Consider the following 18,471-nt stretch of genomic DNA (forward strand, 5'->3'; position numbering starts at 1 on the left):
AATTGTAGCAGTGGACCCGACCTGACCCGACTTAATCTTCTATTGGCTTAAGTCTGGGTCTAAAATTAGAACCCAAATAAGGAACCGGATTGGGCTGAATCACTCATGATCCGATCCGACCCATTTACACCCCTAGAATCAATTATGTCAATCTTTAATTTAAATTTTTTATTATTAACTTAAAATTTAGAGAAGCAGATATTCTATATACATATATTATTTACAGAAAAGTCAGAAACTATTTATATCGAAGACCCCAAAGCAGAACTATAGAACAACATTTTCTTTCTTTATTCAACATTGACAGCCGAAATCTCGACCCAAACACCACCAGCATTCTATCCAAATATAACTCTAATCCTTTGAACTGCAATCATAGTTGCCACATTTATTTACTGACATTAAACCAGTTGCCACTTTTATTTACTGACATAAAAACAGCAGCAGCCAAAGCTTCTCAACTTTATGACTGTTCCCTTCATTTCAAGAATTCAATCCGGAGCCCACCCACCTTCACCTTCCCCTTCCCCTTCCTCGGAACCAGCGTAACGAGCACACTATCGTCTGCCTCCGCTCCGAGGTCCTCCAGCAGTTCCGTTATCCCCAGCCGCAGCGCCGTCATCAGCTTCTTCTCCTTCTTGCTGTGCTTGTGCTTGTGTGGCACGTTGACGAAGGCCCCGGCAAACTCACTTGACCCAGGGTCAACCCCGTCCTCAGGCGTGTTAATGTACACATCGAACTTGATGAACACGTCGCGGTCGAACTCGATCCCCTCGACCACCAGGACCTCCTCCTCATCCTCCTTCTCCTTGCTGCTCCTCGACACCTTGGGCCGCCTCACCGTCGCACTCACGGGCGAGTCCAACGTCACCGGGAACGTTGCCTCTGTGATTGCTCGTAGAGATCTCGCACTCTTCTTTGCCGCCATCGTACCCTTGGGAGTGGGTCGAGTTCTCAGCCAAGGGATCTCGACATCTTGGTAGGTGTAGCGGAGCCACTGCGTATCCAGACAATCCTTAATTTTGACTCGAACGATATCAGCATTCTCGTCATAGAAGAGAAAGGAGGTGTTAAGCCAGTCCTTATCGTCAAAGTCCTTGTGCTTCCCGCCGAGCTTCTTCCACACATACCACATGCGATCGACGTTGGAGTGGTAGGCATAGAAGATCGGATCGCGGCTAGCTGAGTACAGAACGCCCATGTCCTCTCCATTTGGCTGGTTCCTGTCACCGGTCCATTCATGGACGGTGCCGTGCGGCACGTTCTCGAATGAGCCTCCCCCGGGATTTGGCTGGTCCCCGGCACGGTAGGGGGATCCCATGAACAGTTGTGCTGTCTTCCCGTTGGCGATGACTTGGCGATACATAATCTTTAAGTTGTGGTCGATTTGCTGAGCCTGGGTGAAAGATGGGTCCTGCCCATTAAAGTCGAGGTCGACGAGATATGGTGGCTGGTGCTTGGCATCACGAAGCTTGTCATAGAGCGACGAAGACGGGTCAGTATAGATCGAAGGCATTCCCATGCCAGCGGGCGCATCCCAGTTCCAGAAGGGAAGAGCGAAGGTCTCGTCACCGATGAGCTTGCCGAGTATTTTCTCATGGAAGTAGAGGTAGAACCGGTGCCAGGGGAAGAAGATCCAGGAATCGTGGACCTGGATCTCGATGTCAGGGAAGCCGATCTGGTCGTAGGAGCCATCACAGTAGGCGCAGTGAACGTTAGCCTGTTGGGTGAAGTTACGTGGGTCGTCGGCCGGCAAGGCTTTCATGAGCTCCACGGCCTTGGCATACTTTGCCAAGTACTTTGAGTCAACTAAGTGCGCGGCTGGGCGGATGCGAAGGGGGTCGGAGCGTGGCGGGAGCTTGAAGTCGATGATTTTGGACGTGAATGGTGGGCAGCAGTCAGTAGGTATTGCGCCGGACGGGAGGTCAGCGGGGCCACATTTGGAGATGTCAGGGGCTTCAATGGGGAGTCCGAGGGCCTTCCGGTTGACGCCAAGACCGGCGGCAGCTCCGTAGAGCCCACCAAGACCGATGAGCATATCACGGCGGTCGAGCTTCCCCGAAGATCCTGTGGCCTCAGAGGTGTGCATGGGTTTCTCGTGTTCATCCCTCGCTTTGCATGAGATTCTGGGATGGAGGTGAGATTTCTTGGAAGAAGGAGGGACCCGAGGCCTTTGTCGATGGAAGGAGCATGCAAAGGAGTTAGGGGAGGTGGAGAGGGAGAAGGTAGATGCATTTGGTTTAAGGAGGTTTGCCATTGAGAATTTCTTGTTCTAGTACCTGCAATAACAATGGGTAGTTTGTGATCAATTTATAGCGAGAAACTTTGAGGCACATGTTAGAGTTTAATTCTTTTTGAGGTCTGTAAGGTAATAGAGTTCTAAACGTAGTTTCTGTTTGACTAAAGATGTAATATGGAAAATATATTCAAAAAGATATTGTGATGAAAAGGGCACATAAGCTTGTAGTTTTACACCATTCGCAAGGCGTCGATATCAACCGGAAGCTATGGAAAAGAGAAAACAATAATAAAGTGAAATTTCTTCATTTTTTATTTTGCTAATCAAAAAGTTGTTCTTTTTGTTCCTCGAAGTAATGAGAAGGCCCTTTTTCTATAGGAGGAGCATGCAGAGGTGGAGAGGAAGGTAGATGCATTTGGTTTAGGGAGGCTTGCCATTAATTGTGAATTTCTTGTTCTAGCACGTGCATTGACGAAGAGAAGCTTGCGATGGATTTATAGTGGTGTGTGAAACTTTGAGGCACTTGTTGGAGTTTGATTTTTGTCTTTTTGAGTTCCGTCAGTTTATAGAGTTCTAAACGCAGTTTTGGCTTACTAAAGATGTACGATGAAAACGAGCACATAAGCTTGTAGGCGTCTCTATATTTAAGACAAAGAGACAAAACATTAAAGGGAAAGGTATTGTTTTTTTCTAAAAATGTCAAACATATCGAAATTCGGAGGTTTTCACGCATGTTTGATGTGTAAAATTCTAAAACAATAAAAAACAGAAAAATTATATAAGTTCAATGCCTAATACTCGCCAATATGGTAAAATGAGCTGACTCCCATCACATAAGAGTCGATCCAAAAGGCAAACAAGTCGACCCATAAATGACTGCAGAGGAAAATTCGAGAGTTGTAAATTTTACCATATTGGCGAGTCAATTCATGAAGAACACGAGCCAACTCCAGTCAGATAATAGTCGACCCCAAAATCAAGTGAGTCTATCATTGAACGGCCATAGAGAAAAGACAGAGAGTAGTAAAATTTAGTATGTTAGAGAGTCGAACCTTAAAGATAACAAATTGACCTCTGTCACTGGATGAGTCGACCACTGTCATTGGACGAATCGACTACACAATGGTCGTGGGAGAAAGACAGAGCACAGCAAAAACAACAGCAAGTTTGAGTTGACCCTTGGAAATCATGAATTAACTTCTGAAAATCTTAAATTAATCCTTGAAAATGTCAAGTCGACTCTTCTGCGCCTGACAACAACAACAACTAGTTTTTTATAAATTAGAATGGTCATTTTTATCTTACAACGGCACTTTCGGCCTTTCTAATGGCTAGAAGAGTCTTTCAACCACTCCTATGTGGTATAAATGCATAAGAACACCAAAAGAAAGCGAAAAGATGAGAAAGAGAAAGAATTGAAGAGTCAAGAAAAAGAAGTGATCTTCAAAAAGAAAAATATTTAAGTGCATTCATTAAGAGTTGAAAGATCACATCCTCTATAATTGAGAGAGTTGATGAATTGCATTCAAGTTCAATCAAGGCCAACCAACTGATTCAAAGCTCTATTTATTCTTTGTATTTATCTTTAAGGAGTAGTATTTTATTGTGTTTACACATTTTTATCTATATTCTATTGTGACAAGTTTTAGGGATTGAAATTTGGAAAAAGGTCCGTCCAAATCTTGAAATGGATTATATTGAGCCTAGAGCTAGACTTGGTGGTGGTTTTGGTTGATTGTCGGTAAAAATCAATTGGGTTGATTGTGAGCTCGAATAAAATAATAAGACTATAATTTTGAAAAGATTATAGTAAAAATTCTCAAGAAGGGCGTCTTAAGGAGTGGATGTAGGTGCAGGGTTGGCATCGAACCACTATAAATTTGGTTGTATTCGTGTTGCATGAATTGTCTACATTGATCACTTGTATCTTTTCTTTTGTTAACTATTTGTTGCAACTCATATTCACTCATCGAGTTTGATTCTACTGCATTCCACTTAAAGTTTTCGAAAACCCTAATTCCCACCCCCCTCTTGGGCTGCATAGTTGGGCAACAAATAGTATCAGAGCCTTGGTACTCAAGCCTCTCATTGACCTAACAGTCAAAGAGTTAAAGATCTATGGCAGCCTCAATTGAAACCTCTCGTGTCGAAGTACGGTCTACAAATAGACCTCCACTTTTTAATGGCACAAATTATACTTATTGGAAAACACGCATGCGCATCTTTGTTCAAGCACTAGACTATGACATGTAGCATATCATAGATTTAATGGTCCTCACACTGATATGATCCAGCTCAAGGACTTTGACAAGGACAAAGAAGATGCTCCAGATGATGTGGATATTCCAATTGGGCCAATCATAAGAGCTCGGGCCAAGAAACTTCAAGAAGCTGTCCAAACTTTATTAACTCAAGCCCAAGGAGAAGGTTCTAGTCCACATGAAGATTTGGACTTGAAGATGGTTAATATGTGGCAAGTCCATTTCGACAATATCCAGCCCAATTAATTATTTAAACATGGAAAAGAAGAGTCTAATCCTTTCAAATTCGGACTCCTCTTTATGGTGCATTTATCATATGCTTTTGGAAGGCTGAAGGACATTTTTGAGGCTTGCAAATGAAGGATGAACCTAGTCAAAATGGTTGGAAGTTTTGCTGCAACTTTCCAAGGTTAATTAATTGCTGCCAAGACTTTAAGTAGTATTCCTTTCATCTTCACCAACTTTTATTTAATGTTTTTCTAGTTGGTTCAATGCACCCAAGGCTTGTTTTTCCTATAAATACTTGGTGTTTTCACTTGTAATCAAGCAATTCTGAAATATAATCTTTTTGTGAGAATTTTCTCTCTATTGTTCTTGTGTAGAACTTACGGTAGTTTCAAGTACAACCACTTGAACCTCCAACCCTTGATAATATTGGTTTCTGACTCTCTATAGTCACGGGGTCAATATTCCTAATCCTTTGATAATATAGGTTTCTTACTCTTTATAGCAACGGGGTCTATATTCCTTTCCTTTTAACCTTTTTGGACGATCTGGGAATTGATTTTCCAAACTATTGTTGTTGGGTCTCACGGTAGGTTCGTTGAGGTTTGCATCATTTGGTATCAGAGCCAGGTTTCCAATCAGTTTACCTATCCCTTATTTGCTTTTATATTCTATCATTTATATTTTTTTCATCCTTTTGCATCGTTTGATATCATTTCATCCATAACCATTTCATTTCTATTCTCTACCATTTCTTTTCGTGCTTCATCTTTGTTGATATTGCTGTTGGTTCTATTATTGAAAGGAAAACATAAAAAGAGGAGACTGAAGTTGTAAAAAAAAAAAAAGAAGAAGAAAAGAAAAAAAAGATAAAAAAAGGGAGATCAAAAGGAGTTAGAAGGTTAAATGTTTTGAAAGAAAAAGAAAGAAGGAGAAGTTTGCCTTTTATTATCATCTATTTCTCATATTTCATCTCTATATATCCATCATTCAACTTTTCATATCCATTTGCTTTCTTTTCATATTCTTTGCTTTTATTTTCATATCTATTTCTTTTCATCATTTATGTTCCTAAACTCTTCACACTTGTTGCTTCCATATTGACTCCCCTCAAAAATCTGTATTTTTAAGTGTGTTGGTTTTTCATTTGCTTTGCTTTGAAATTTACCTTAGTTTTCTCAAGAACTTTTAAAAGAAAATTGAGTGGTAAAAGGCAAGAGTGTGTGAGATCATCAGAGGGAAAAAGCCAAATCATTGTGTGCAAAGACGAGTGATTGAGTGAAATATATTTGAGTGAAACACGTGAGGGAGTGGTGAGGTTCTTTCCATTTTTACAACATGTCTCAAGGCGGAAGTGAGGAAGCACCAATAGACACCAAATTGAACATTCAAGCTCTGCAACAACAATTCCAGCAGATGAATGCCCAACTTGAAGAAATCCGAGAACGATTAGATCATAATGACCAACAAGTGAATCAAATACAGTAAGGCACTATGCCACGAGGGAGAAGGCAAAACAGACATCCCTCCATTCCTCCAGCTGATCATGTTGATACTTATGAAGGTGAAAATGAAGAATTTGATGATGAAACCTCCCTAGCTTCCATACGAAGACAAAGAGATCATAGACTAAGACGACATCGCCAGCACATGCATCAAAATAGAGATGTTGTCGATCGCAACGCAGGTTCGATTAAACTTTCTCTCCCACCTTTTCAAGGTAAAAATGATCCTGACGCTTACATTGAATGGGAAAGAAAAGTGGAACTTGTTTTCGATTGTCATAACTATTCGGAGGAAAAGTTAAGCTTGCAGCTGTTTCTTTTACTGACTATGCAATTGTTTGGTGGGACCAATTGGTTCTAAGTCGAAAAAGAAACCGAGAGATTCCAATTGATAATTGGGATGACATGAAAGCTGCCATGAGGAGAAGGTTTGTTCCTTCACACTATTATAGAGACTTACATTTGAAGTTGCAAAGTCTTAAACAGGGAACAAAATCTATTGAAGAATACCATAATGAGATGGAAATAACCATGATTCGTGCCAATGTTGAAGAAGATAGAGAGGCAACAATGGCTAGATTCATTTATGGTCTCAACCGTGAGATTGCGAATGTTGTGGAACTACAACATTATGTGGAAATTGAAGATGTGGTCCACATGGCTATGAAAGTTGAAAGGCAACTTAAAAGAGGAGGAAGATCATCATCCAAGCATGAAGCTGCTGGTTCATCTAATTGAAAGTCCAAATGGAGTCCTACTCCAAAACAAGAAGAAAAGCCTACTTCTAGGCCTAAAGAAGAAAAAACTATGACCAAACAATCTGAAAAAGGTACTTCTTCCAACCAAACTTAAAAAAATCATGATATTAAATGCTTCCGATGTCAAGGCTTTGGTCATATTTCTTCTCAATGCCCAAACAAGAGAACCATGATCTTGCTAGATAATGGGGATATTGTTTCTGAAGAAGAAAATGATAAAGAGTCTATGCCACAACTTGAAGATGCTAGTGATATAGAACAGGCTATTGTTGGTCAAGCCTTAGTTGTTCTTAGAGCCCTCCATGTTCAAGCTCAAACAGACAATGATGAACAACAACGTGAGAATATCTTTTACACTCGCTGCCATGTCAAAGAAAGAGTTTGTGGTTTGATAATTGATGGTGGAAGTTGTGTGAATGTGGCAAGCAAGCTGATGGTGGACAAGCTAGGGTTGAAGACTCAAAAGCACCCTCATCCATATCGACTTCAATGGCTTAATGATAGTGGAGAATTAAAAGTCACAAAACAGGTACTTCTATCTTTTTCCATTGGAAGATATTCTGATGAAGTCCTTTGTGATGTGGTTCCAATGCAAGCAAGTCACATATTGCTTGGAAGACCTTGGCAATTTGATAGGCGTACCCTCCATGATGGTTACAAAAATAAGTAAAGCTTTACCAAGAATGGCAGAAACATCACTTTGGCTCCTTTACCCCCTCATCAAGTTCTTGAAGAGCAAAATCAAATCAAGAAATCTGTAGCAACCAGTGCTAAACAAAGTAAGGATGAAAATGAGAGTTCAAAAGAAATTGTGAGTAAAGAATCTGATAAGAAAAGTGAGAAAAAGAAAGAGGAAAAAAAAGTGAATTTCTATACAAAAGAAAGAGAGATTAAGAGAGCTATGGTTCCACAGAAGCCAATGATGTTGATCTTGTATAAGGAAGCTTATCTCTCAACAACTAACCTTGATGATTCTTTGCCTAGTACTGCCATATCTCTTTTACAGGAATTTCAAGATGTTTTTCCAGAAGAGATGCCACCAGGATTGCCACCAATTAGAGGCATTGAACATCAAATTGACCTAGTTCCGGGTGCCCAAATTCCAAATAGACCAGCTTATAGATGCAGCCCCGAAGAAGCAAAAGAATTGCAAAGACAAGTTGAAGAGTTGATGAACAAAGGTCATGTTAGAGAGAGCATGAGCCCATGTGCTGTTCCAGTTTTGCTAGTTTCCAAGAAAGATGGAACTTGGAGGATGTGTATTGACTGCTGTACTATCAACAAAATAACGGTAAAGTATCGTTATCCTATTCCCCGTCTTGATGACATGCTTGATGAACTCCATGGTTCCACTATCTTTTCTAAAATTGATTTAAAATCTGGATATCATCAAATTCGAATGAAAGAGGGAGATGAGTTGAAAACTGCTTTTAAAACAAAACATGGACTTTATGAGTGGTTAGTTATGCCCTTTGGATTAACTAATGCACCCAACACTTTTATGCGCTTAATGAATCATGTCTTGCGTAAGTTTATTGGAAAATTTGTGGTTGTCTACTTTGATGACATATTGATTTACAGCAAGAACTTGCATGAACACTTAGGGCATTTAAAGAATATTTTACTTGAGCTAAGAAAAGAGCAATTGTATGCTAACCTTAAGAAGTGTACATTTTGTTTGGACAAAGTTGTGTTTCTTGGCTTTGTTGTAAGTACTAGAGGTGTAGAAGTTGATGAAGAGAAGGTAAAGGCGATCAAAGACTGGCCTACATCAACTACCATCACCGAAGTTAGGAGCTTCCATGGCTTGGCGGGATTCTACCGAAGGTTTGTTCCAAACTTTAGCACTATAGCTGCTCCATTGACAGAAATCATCAAGAAAAGTGTTGAATTCAAATGGGGTGAAGCACAAGAGAAAGCATTCAACACCTTGAAAGAAAAGCTAAGTTCTGCCCCTTTATTACTTTTACCAGATTTCTCTAAAACTTTTGAAATCGAATGTGATGCTTCTGGTATTGGTACAGGTGCTGTCCTAATACAAGACAAGAGACCCTTGGCTTACTTTAGTGAGAAGTTGAGCGGAGCTGCCTTGAACTACTCCACCTATGACAAAGAACTCTATGCATTGGTGAGAGCATTAGAGACGTGGCAACACTACCTATGGTCAAAGGAGTTTGTTATTCACACCGATCATGAATCTTTGAAGCATTTGAAGAGCCAAGGTAAGCTTAATCGAAGGCATGCTCGTTGGGTTGAGTTTATTGAGATGTTCCCATATGTTGTCCAATACAAGCAAGGTAAAAATAATATTGTTGCTGATGCTTTATCAAGAAGGTATATTCTTCTATCTACTCTTTCAGCAAAGTTTTTGGGGTTTGAACATATCAAGAAGTTGTACCCACAAGATTCTGAGTTTTCAACAGTTTTTGAAGCTTGTGAAACAAAACCTTTTGAAAAATTTTACAAGCAAGATGGGTACTTATTTCGGGAAAATAAGCTTTGCGTTCCGAAGTGTTCTTTACGTGAGCTTCTTGTCAGGGAGTCTCATGAGGGAGGATTAATGGGACATTTTGGTATTTTTAAAACTCTGGAAATTTTGAAAGAATATTTCTTTTGGCCTCACATGAAAAGAGATGTTGACAGAATTTGCAACAGATATGTCACTTGCAAAAAGGCCAAATCAAGAGTGAAACCTCATGGATTTGTTAGATGTATGCCCTAGAAGCCAATTTGGCTGACACATTGTTGATTCTAGGGACATAATTTTGTACTTGACTATTTATTATTGAATAAATAAAAGGCATCTTTTTCATTCATATTGTTTATGTGTCTATGAATCGTCCAAGAAATTAATAAGATGATGATACATATTCTCAAGAGTTGAGAATTTGAGCCATGTATCATTGGTGATTAATTTCTAAATGCTCCTGATCAAAGGATCATCACGAGGACGGTGATCGATCCGATCAGTGCACAGATCACTCTCCTTCTGGATGGACGAGACTTGAGTCCACAGTGTAGGGACACTGAAGTGATAGTGCAGGTGCTTGTTAGAGAACAAGGGTACTGAGCGTGACCAATACAAGAAGTCACTTGGATGTCTATCCACTCGTCAGTGACTTGCTTGATGTTGCAGTAGTGTGACTGGTCCTTTGACCTGCGGTGCTTCGGCTACTCACAGTGAGGTTATTGTAGTTTGACTGCACACATACATGGTCTCTAGCCATATGGGTCCATGCAGTGTAGATTGGCTGCAGTAAGTTCACTGTAGGAGTAGGGTATGCACCTATATGGAATCTATCGACCTTGATAGATAAGGAGAGATCCTATGTGATTTATAAGACTGAGTTCGTAAGACCTCGGCCGGGGCAGTATACACAGTGGAGAAAGAGTTTTTCACTATCGAACTCGAGTCAAATAAATCTTGACATATGACAGACGATGGGGTTTGACGAGTTGTCCATGACCTCCGTCCTGTAGGGATCCACGATAGTAGGACTGTATCACATGTTAACTGCACCTAGAGGTTCATCATTCCATTCTGCTGGGTAGCCACTACATGCTGCTAGGTGTCACTGGTGGATGGTGGGACTCATAGGGATTATCTTGATGATCGATAAACCCTAATGAGTTGAGTTGGAATCGTTCCAACCCATTGAAAGGAGTTTTCAATGATATAGTGATAGAGATCACAATATATCTCACTACCAGTCAGAATAGAACCTATGGGGTCACACACACTAGAAGTATTGACCGATCCGATGGTTGAAATCGTGATTAGAAATCACAAGAAATCAATTTGATTGATAAGAAGTTGAAGAAGGAAAAAGGAATTAATTAATTGGACTTGAAACAAGAATCCTACTTCGGGTAGGATAACTAGAGTTCTAATTGGATTAGGACTGGGATTCCTACTTGGAATAGGATTCCTCAATCCTAATGAGATTAGGAGTTTTGAATTAAAAATTGGATTCCTACTTGGAGTAGGATTCCTAGAAATCCTAATTGGATTAGGACTTCGGATTCAAGTAGAGTCCTAATTGGATCAGGACTAAAATTAAACAAATCCTAATTGGATTAGGATTCCTTAAGTCCAAATTAATTATTAATCTAATGAATCAACATGACTCCTAATTGGATTAGGATTGAAGAGTTCAATTGAGTCATGGTTCATTCAAGTCCTAATTGGATTAGGACTAGTATAGATTGAACCCAATTTGGCCAATCCTAATTAGATTAGGATTAAACCATGAGAGAGGCACCTAATCCTCTTTGGAAGAGGATTAGGTTAACCAAGTAAGAGGGGCATCAGCCCCTCTCATCTTGGATGGTGCGGATTGAAGGAGAGAGAGGGGCCGGCGCACCCCCCTTTCTTTCTTTGGAAAACCATCTAGGGCTCCTACTTTGGAGGAGCCCTTGATGGCTATAAGAAGCACCATGAGGCCGGCGCCCTAGGTATTGGAGCCCTCTTCCCTTGTGCCGTGGCCACCCTCTTCCTCCCTCCTAGTTGCAGCCGCAAGCAAGAAAGAAGGAACCTCCAAGTGTTGGCGGCCTCCTCCTCTTCCTTTTCTTCATCCTGCGCAAGCAACAGAAAGAAGGCTGTGCAGGGGTTCATCTACTTCCTCTTCTTCATCCTTCTTCTTCCTCTTCTCAAGCACTTTCAAGAGTTGAAAGAAAGAGAAGAGATCAGCCATCAAAGGAGTCTTTGCAAGGGAGCTAGCACCCCGGGAAGACAAGAAAGCTTTGATCGGTTCTCTACTTCGTGTGGATACCCGTAGAGGCCGGACGTTTGAACGGCTTCAAACGAACCCTCTTCCAAAACCACGAATTCAGATTCGCGGTGATCATCTACCCGCGCAAGGTGAAGATTTGATCTTCCTATTAGTTCTAAAAGTTTTAATTCTTACCTAATTACGAAAGGTCTCGAAACAAGCGTTCATGCGATGAACGTCGAACTCGTGCATGCCGATTCCGCTGCCATCTGAAAAATTTTTGAAATAACAGCGGCGTGGGCGGGTTCCCAACAGTGGTATCAGAGCCTAGGCTTCGTAGATTAAGGTAAGAATTAAATATTTAAAGGCTTATTAGATCTGAAAATTGATTGATCATGCATGCTGAAAAATTCTGCATGCAGATTTTTCAGGGGTGCTGAATTTTTACATGCTGATTTTTATGTGATAAAAAGATGATTCTAATTGCATTGTTAATGGGATTACAAAGTTTAGAATCATGATTAGCATGATCAGCGACCTATGTCATGATATAATCAGTTAAGTTTCAGATCTGAAAATTATAATTGTAGCATACGGTGATGATCATAGGATTCAACCCCTTTTGGTATCAAATGTAATGACCTGCGATGTGATCTGCGATGTCATGTAATTTTTCAGATGCTTGCATGCATCTTATTTGATGTTTTGAGAGGCCTGCGTGCCCCCTAAAAGGAGATGTAAATTATTTTTATTTTTATTTTACATCTGGTTGTATTTCTGTGATGTAATGTACATCAACGATCAAGTCGAAGACGATGCATGAGATGAACAGGGGTCTAAGCGGTTGATGGCGATGGGATCAAGAGTTGATCAAGGATCGAATCAAGGAAGCTTGGATCCAATTCAAGAGTTGAAGACCACTTGATCGATTGATGTGCATGTGCTTGTAATACGACCTAATTAGAATCCATGATCATCACCTAGTTAAAGTTTAGCTTTAATTTGATGCCGCGATTATAACTGCCTGCAATGCGCCGTTTGCATGTGATGTGAATGAGAGTCGGGTAGATAGGTCTACATGTGATGTAGCAAACCCAATTGAGACCTAAATTAAAACCTCCTCAATCAAGTCGAGAGTGAACCGACATGAGCAAGTCATATTAGATTAATTGATCTAATTGGTGTCTAGGAAAGCATGAAAGGTGGTTACTTAATTAGGACCTTACTCTCTGAGTAAGGGGAGCCTCCCACCTGCTTACCTGGCCAATTGTTCGATTACCTCTTATGAAAGGCTCAAGTTGCAAACACTAAGACCTGATTAACCAATATTAAGTCAATAGGTCTTCCACTGTAGTAGAGCTGCTAAGGCCTTTCTGATGTTGACTTGTCTCGGCTGGATACAGTGGTCAAGTTGCATTGGGGGGCTGGACCTCTCTATAGACATGAGATGTTGTAGGGTAAAGGTGGGGTTGGGCACCAATAACTGTTAGGTGAGGACCCAATGACGACTTTATTCCTACGGTTATACGGTGGGTCTGACTTAACTAAGAAATGGGACCAATAACTGTTAGGTGAGGTCTTCATGGCTTAGAGACCAAGTTGCACTGCAACATGCTTGAGAAGCATTGTACAAGAGTTGTACACTCATCCATCTATGTGTCACCAATAACTGTTAGGTGAGGTGGCATGTGAATTGGTGGGACCGCAGTACCCACTAGAAACCCTAGTCGTGTGGGATTTCCGTTTTCCTACCAGGGGAGTGTGAGGAATTCGAGAAAATAGTGGGAGTCATATTTGTTCTAAAAGACCTTAGGACAGATTAGGATCAAGTACAAAAGTCTAACTAGAATCTTTACTCTCTGCAGATACAATGTCGGCTTCAAACCCTTTGACCCGTATTCTTGAGACCAACCGACTGACCGGAACCAATTACAAGGACTGGCTTAGAAATCTCAAAATAGTTTTGGACTGTGAGAAGATAGGCTATATACTCGATTCAGATATCCCCACATTACCAGCACGTCCCACTGATGTTCAGCGTGAGATGCATAAAAAGTGGTTGGACGATGACATTAGAGTAAAATGCTATATGATGGCATCTATGTCTAATGAACTCCAATGCCAGCATGAAAATATAAAGACTGCTAGGGACATATTGGCACACCTACAAGAGTTGTATGGTGAGCAGAGTCGCACAGCTCGTTTTGAAGTGTCCAAGAGGCTTTTCAAAGCGAAGATGCGCGAAGGGCAGTCTGTTCATGATCACGGTCTGACCATGATTAAGGACCTAGAGGAGCTTGAGAAGCTCGGTATGGACATGCACAAGGAATTGCAAGTGGATTTGATCCTACAGTCACTTCCTGATTCATTTGGTCAGTTTATAGTAAACTACCACATGAATAAGATTGAATGCACTAAGACTGAACTAATCAACATGTTGGTAACTGCTGAGGGAGCCTTGAAAGGTTCAAGGGGCAATGTCCTCGCTGCTGAGTTGACTTCTGGTTCCAAGAGAAAGTCTACTTGGAAGAAAAAGAAGCCTGCAAAGAAGCAGAAGAAAGACAAGAAGCCAAAGAAGGAAGTTCAAAAGAAAAAGGCTAACGACAAAGGAAAATGTTTCCACTGCAATGTCGAAGGCCACTGGAAGAGAAACTGTCCTTCATACCTCGAGAGCCTAAAGAACAAGAAAGGTGACACACCTTCAGAAGGTATAGACTTGCTCATTATTGAAACTAATCTAACGGTTTCTTCTACTTCTAGTTGGGTTATAGATTCTGGTTCTAGTGCTCATTTGTGCACTACCATGCAGGGTCTAAAGGAAAGTAGAAGGCTGGCGGAAGGTGCGGTAACCCTTCGGGTTGGCAACGGGGCAAAAGTTGCTGCTGTGGCTGTGGGCACCTACCATCTGCGACTACCGTCTGGATTTAGTTTAATACTTAGAGACTGTTATTATGTACCTGTTGCTAGTAGAAATTTGATTTCTGTTTCATGTCTAGCACAGGAAGGTCATGTTTTTACATTTGACAAAGACTGCTGTTCTATTTATTTAAGAAATAAAATAGTCGCACGTGGTTTTATGATTGACAGTCTCTACCATTTACATATGGATGTATCTGTGAATGTTACCGAGCAAGATGTGAGTGCCAAAGGATCCAAAAGATCCAGAGATGAGATAAACCAAAAATATTTGTGGCACCTCAGACTTGGCCATATTGGAGAAGATAGAATGAACAAAATGGATAAAGATGGGCTTTTAGGTTCATTGACTTCCGAGTCATATCCAGTTTGCGAGTCCTGTCTTCAAGGAAAGATGGCTAGACTACCCTTTGTAGGACATGGGGAGAGGACCACTGAAATACTTACCCTAGTACATACAGATGTATGTGGCCCATTCGATGTGCTAGCCAGGGGACGTTATTCTTACTTCATTACCTTTACCGATGATTATTCACGGTATGGGTATGTGTATCTTATGAGACACAAGTCTGAATCCTTTGAAAAGTTCAAAGAGTTCAAGAATGAAGTAGAAAAACAAACTGGAAAACCTCTTAAGGCTCTTCGATCAGATCGGGGAGGAGAATACCTTAGTGGGGAATTCCGAGACTATCTCAAAGAAAACGGCATAGTCTCACAATGGACACCTCCGGGTACACCTCAACTCAACGGGGTGTCAGAGAGGAGGAATCGGACCCTATTGGATATGGTCAGGTCCATGATGAGCTTCACTGATTTACCTATGTTCCTTTGGGGAGATGCCTTACTCACAGCGATTTATTTATTGAATAGAGTTCCCTCTAAATCCGTTCCTACCACACCGTATGAGATATGGCATGGTAAGAAACCAAGTCTGGGTCATCTCAAGATTTGGGGGTGTCCGGCCCACGTCAAGCGACTACAGGCGGACAAGTTAGAGGCTAGGACCATAAGTGCTCGTTTTATAGGATATCCTAAAGAGTCATTAGGATACAATTTTTACGTCTCAGAGGATCACAATGTGTTTGTGAGCCGTCATGCCATCTTCTTGGAAAATCAGTTTATCCTTGATAGAGGCAGTGGGAGGAAAATTGAGCTTGAAGAGAAAGTCTCTGAAAAGCAACGAGTCATGGATCCTATAGAACCCATTCATACAGAGCCAGTACACGATGTCCCTCAACCACCTCGTAGATCTAGTAGGGTCTCCCATCCTCCCGATAGATACTTAGGTATACTTGAAGAGGATACTAAGGAAATGTTCCTAGTGGGAGATAGGGATCACATACAGGATCCCAAAACCTACAACGAGGCGATATCTGATATCGATTCCGAAAAATGGCTGGAAGCTATGAAGTCAGAGATAGACTCCATGCATTCCAACCAAGTCTGGACCTTAGTAGATCCACCAGAAGGTATTGTACCTATTGGATGCAAATGGATCTACAAAAGGAAGATAGGTTCGGATGGAGAGGTAGAGACCTATAAGGCAAGGCTTGTGGCGAAAGGGTATAGTCAGCGCGAAGGCATTGACTATCAGGAGACCTTTTCACCTGTAGCCATGCTAAAATCCATCCGAACATTGCTTGCCATTGCAGCATTTCATGATTATGAAATCTGGCAGATGGATGTGAAAACTGCTTTCCTGAATGGATATCTTGATGAAGATATCTATATGGAACAGCCTTTGGGTTTCACTTCCAGTGATAGAGATCACAAGGTCTGCAAGCTGCAAAGGTCCATCTATGGACTAAAGCAAGCATCTCGGAGTTGGAACACTCGTTTCGATGATACAATCAAAACGTTTGATTTCATCAAAAACGAGGAGGAACCATGTGTTTATAAAAGGGTTAGTGGGAGTGCTGTCGCTTTTCTCGTACTGTACGTAGATGACATTCTCCTGATTGGGAATGATATTCCCATGCTAACCTCGGTCAAGGTCTGGTTGTCAAAAGAATTCTCCATGAAAGACCTTGGGGAAGCATCCTATATTTTGGGAATAAAGGTCTATAGAGATAGATCTAAAAGGATGCTTGGCCTGTCACAGAAAATGTACATAGAGGAGGTGCTGAAGAGGTTCAGCATGGAAAACTCCAAGAGGGGTCTTTTACCCCTAAGGCATGGAATTCATCTCTCCAAGAAGATGTGCCCCGACACACCTGAGGAGATTCAACGCATGAGCAAGATTCCTTATGCATCGGCAATAGGAAGCCTCATGTATGCCATGCTATGTACACGACCTGATATAGCTCTTGCTGTAAGTGTCACAAGCAGATATCAGTCGAATCCAGGTGAAGAACACTGGACAGCTGTGAAGAATATTCTTAAGTACTTGAGAAGAACTAAAGATTTATTCTTGGTTTTTGGAGGATCATCAGAGTTAAAGGTAGAAGGGTACACAGATTCAGACTTCATGACTGATGTCGATGACAGGAAGTCAACATCTGGATACGTGTTCTTGTGCAATGGTGGTACGGTGAATTGGAAGAGTTCTAAACAACCGATCATTGCTGATTCGACTATGGAAGCCGAATACATCGCCGCCTCTGAAGCTGCTAAGGAAGGCTTCTGGTTCAAGAAATTCATTGCAGAGCTGGATGTGATGACATCAGATGCCATAACACTCTACTGCGATAACAATGGCGCCATAGCCCTTGCTAAGGAGCCAAGGTCTCATCAGAAGTCTAAGCATATAGAGCGGCGCTTTCACCTCATACGCGACTATGTGGAGAAGAAATATGTAGAGGTGCAGAGAGTAGACTCCGCGGATAACGTGGCAGACCCTTTCACTAAGCAGCTGAGTCAGCAAAAGACTGAAGCCCACCTTGAGAAGATGGGCCTAAGATATATGACCAATTGGCTTTAGTGCAAGTGGGAGATTGTTAGATGTATGCCCTAGAAGCCAATTTGGCTGACACATTGTTGATTCTAGGGACATAATTTTGTACTTGACTATTTATTATTGAATAAATAAAAGGCATCTTTTTCATTCATATTGTTTATGTGTCTATGAATCGTCCAAGAAATTAATAAGATGATGATACATATTCTCAAGAGTTGAGAATTTGAGCCATGTATCATTGGTGATTAATTTCTAAATGCTCCTGATCAAAGGATCATCACGAGGACGGTGATCGATCCGATCAGTGCACAGATCACTCTCCTTCTGGATGGACGAGACTTGAGTCCACAGTGTAGGGACACTGAAGTGATAGTGCAGGTGCTTGTTAGAGAACAAGGGTACTGAGCGTGACCAATACAAGAAGTCACTTGGATGTCTATCCACTCGTCAGTGACTTGCTTGATGTTGCAGTAGTGTGACTGGTCCTTTGACCTGCGGTGCTTCGGCTACTCACAGTGAGGTTATTGTAGTTTGACTGCACACATACATGGTCTCTAGCCATATGGGTCCATGCAGTGTAGATTGGCTGCAGTAAGTTCACTGTAGGAGTAGGGTATGCACCTATATGGAATCTATCGACCTTGATAGATAAGGAGAGATCCTATGTGATTTATAAGACTGAGTTCGTAAGACCTCGGCCGGGGCAGTATACACAGTGGAGAAAGAGTTTTTCACTATCGAACTCGAGTCAAATAAATCTTGACATATGACAGACGATGGGGTTTGACGAGTTGTCCATGACCTCCGTCCTGTAGGGATCCACGATAGTAGGACTGTATCACATGTTAACTGCACCTAGAGGTTCATCATTCCATTCTGCTGGGTAGCCACTACATGCTGCTAGGTGTCACTGGTGGATGGTGGGACTCATAGGGATTATCTTGATGATCGATAAACCC

The 18,471-nt window shown here is 41.4% G+C and overlaps 1 protein-coding gene across 1 annotated transcript; it reads right to left on the reverse strand.

Annotated features, from left to right (window-relative positions):
- Nucleotides 1-264: 264 nt before the first annotated feature.
- On the reverse strand, nt 265-2,369 carry LOC103699052 (polyphenol oxidase, chloroplastic-like). Its single transcript, XM_008781095.4, has one exon. The coding sequence runs from the start codon at nt 2,255-2,257 to the stop codon at nt 479-481; it is 1,779 nt and encodes a 592-aa protein (XP_008779317.2). The 5' UTR covers nt 2,258-2,369; the 3' UTR covers nt 265-478.
- Between the last annotated feature and the right edge of the window lie 16,102 nt (nt 2,370-18,471).

Source organism: Phoenix dactylifera, unplaced genomic scaffold, assembly GCF_009389715.1.
Source record: "Phoenix dactylifera cultivar Barhee BC4 unplaced genomic scaffold, palm_55x_up_171113_PBpolish2nd_filt_p 000119F, whole genome shotgun sequence".
NCBI lineage: Eukaryota > Viridiplantae > Streptophyta > Magnoliopsida > Arecales > Arecaceae > Phoenix > Phoenix dactylifera.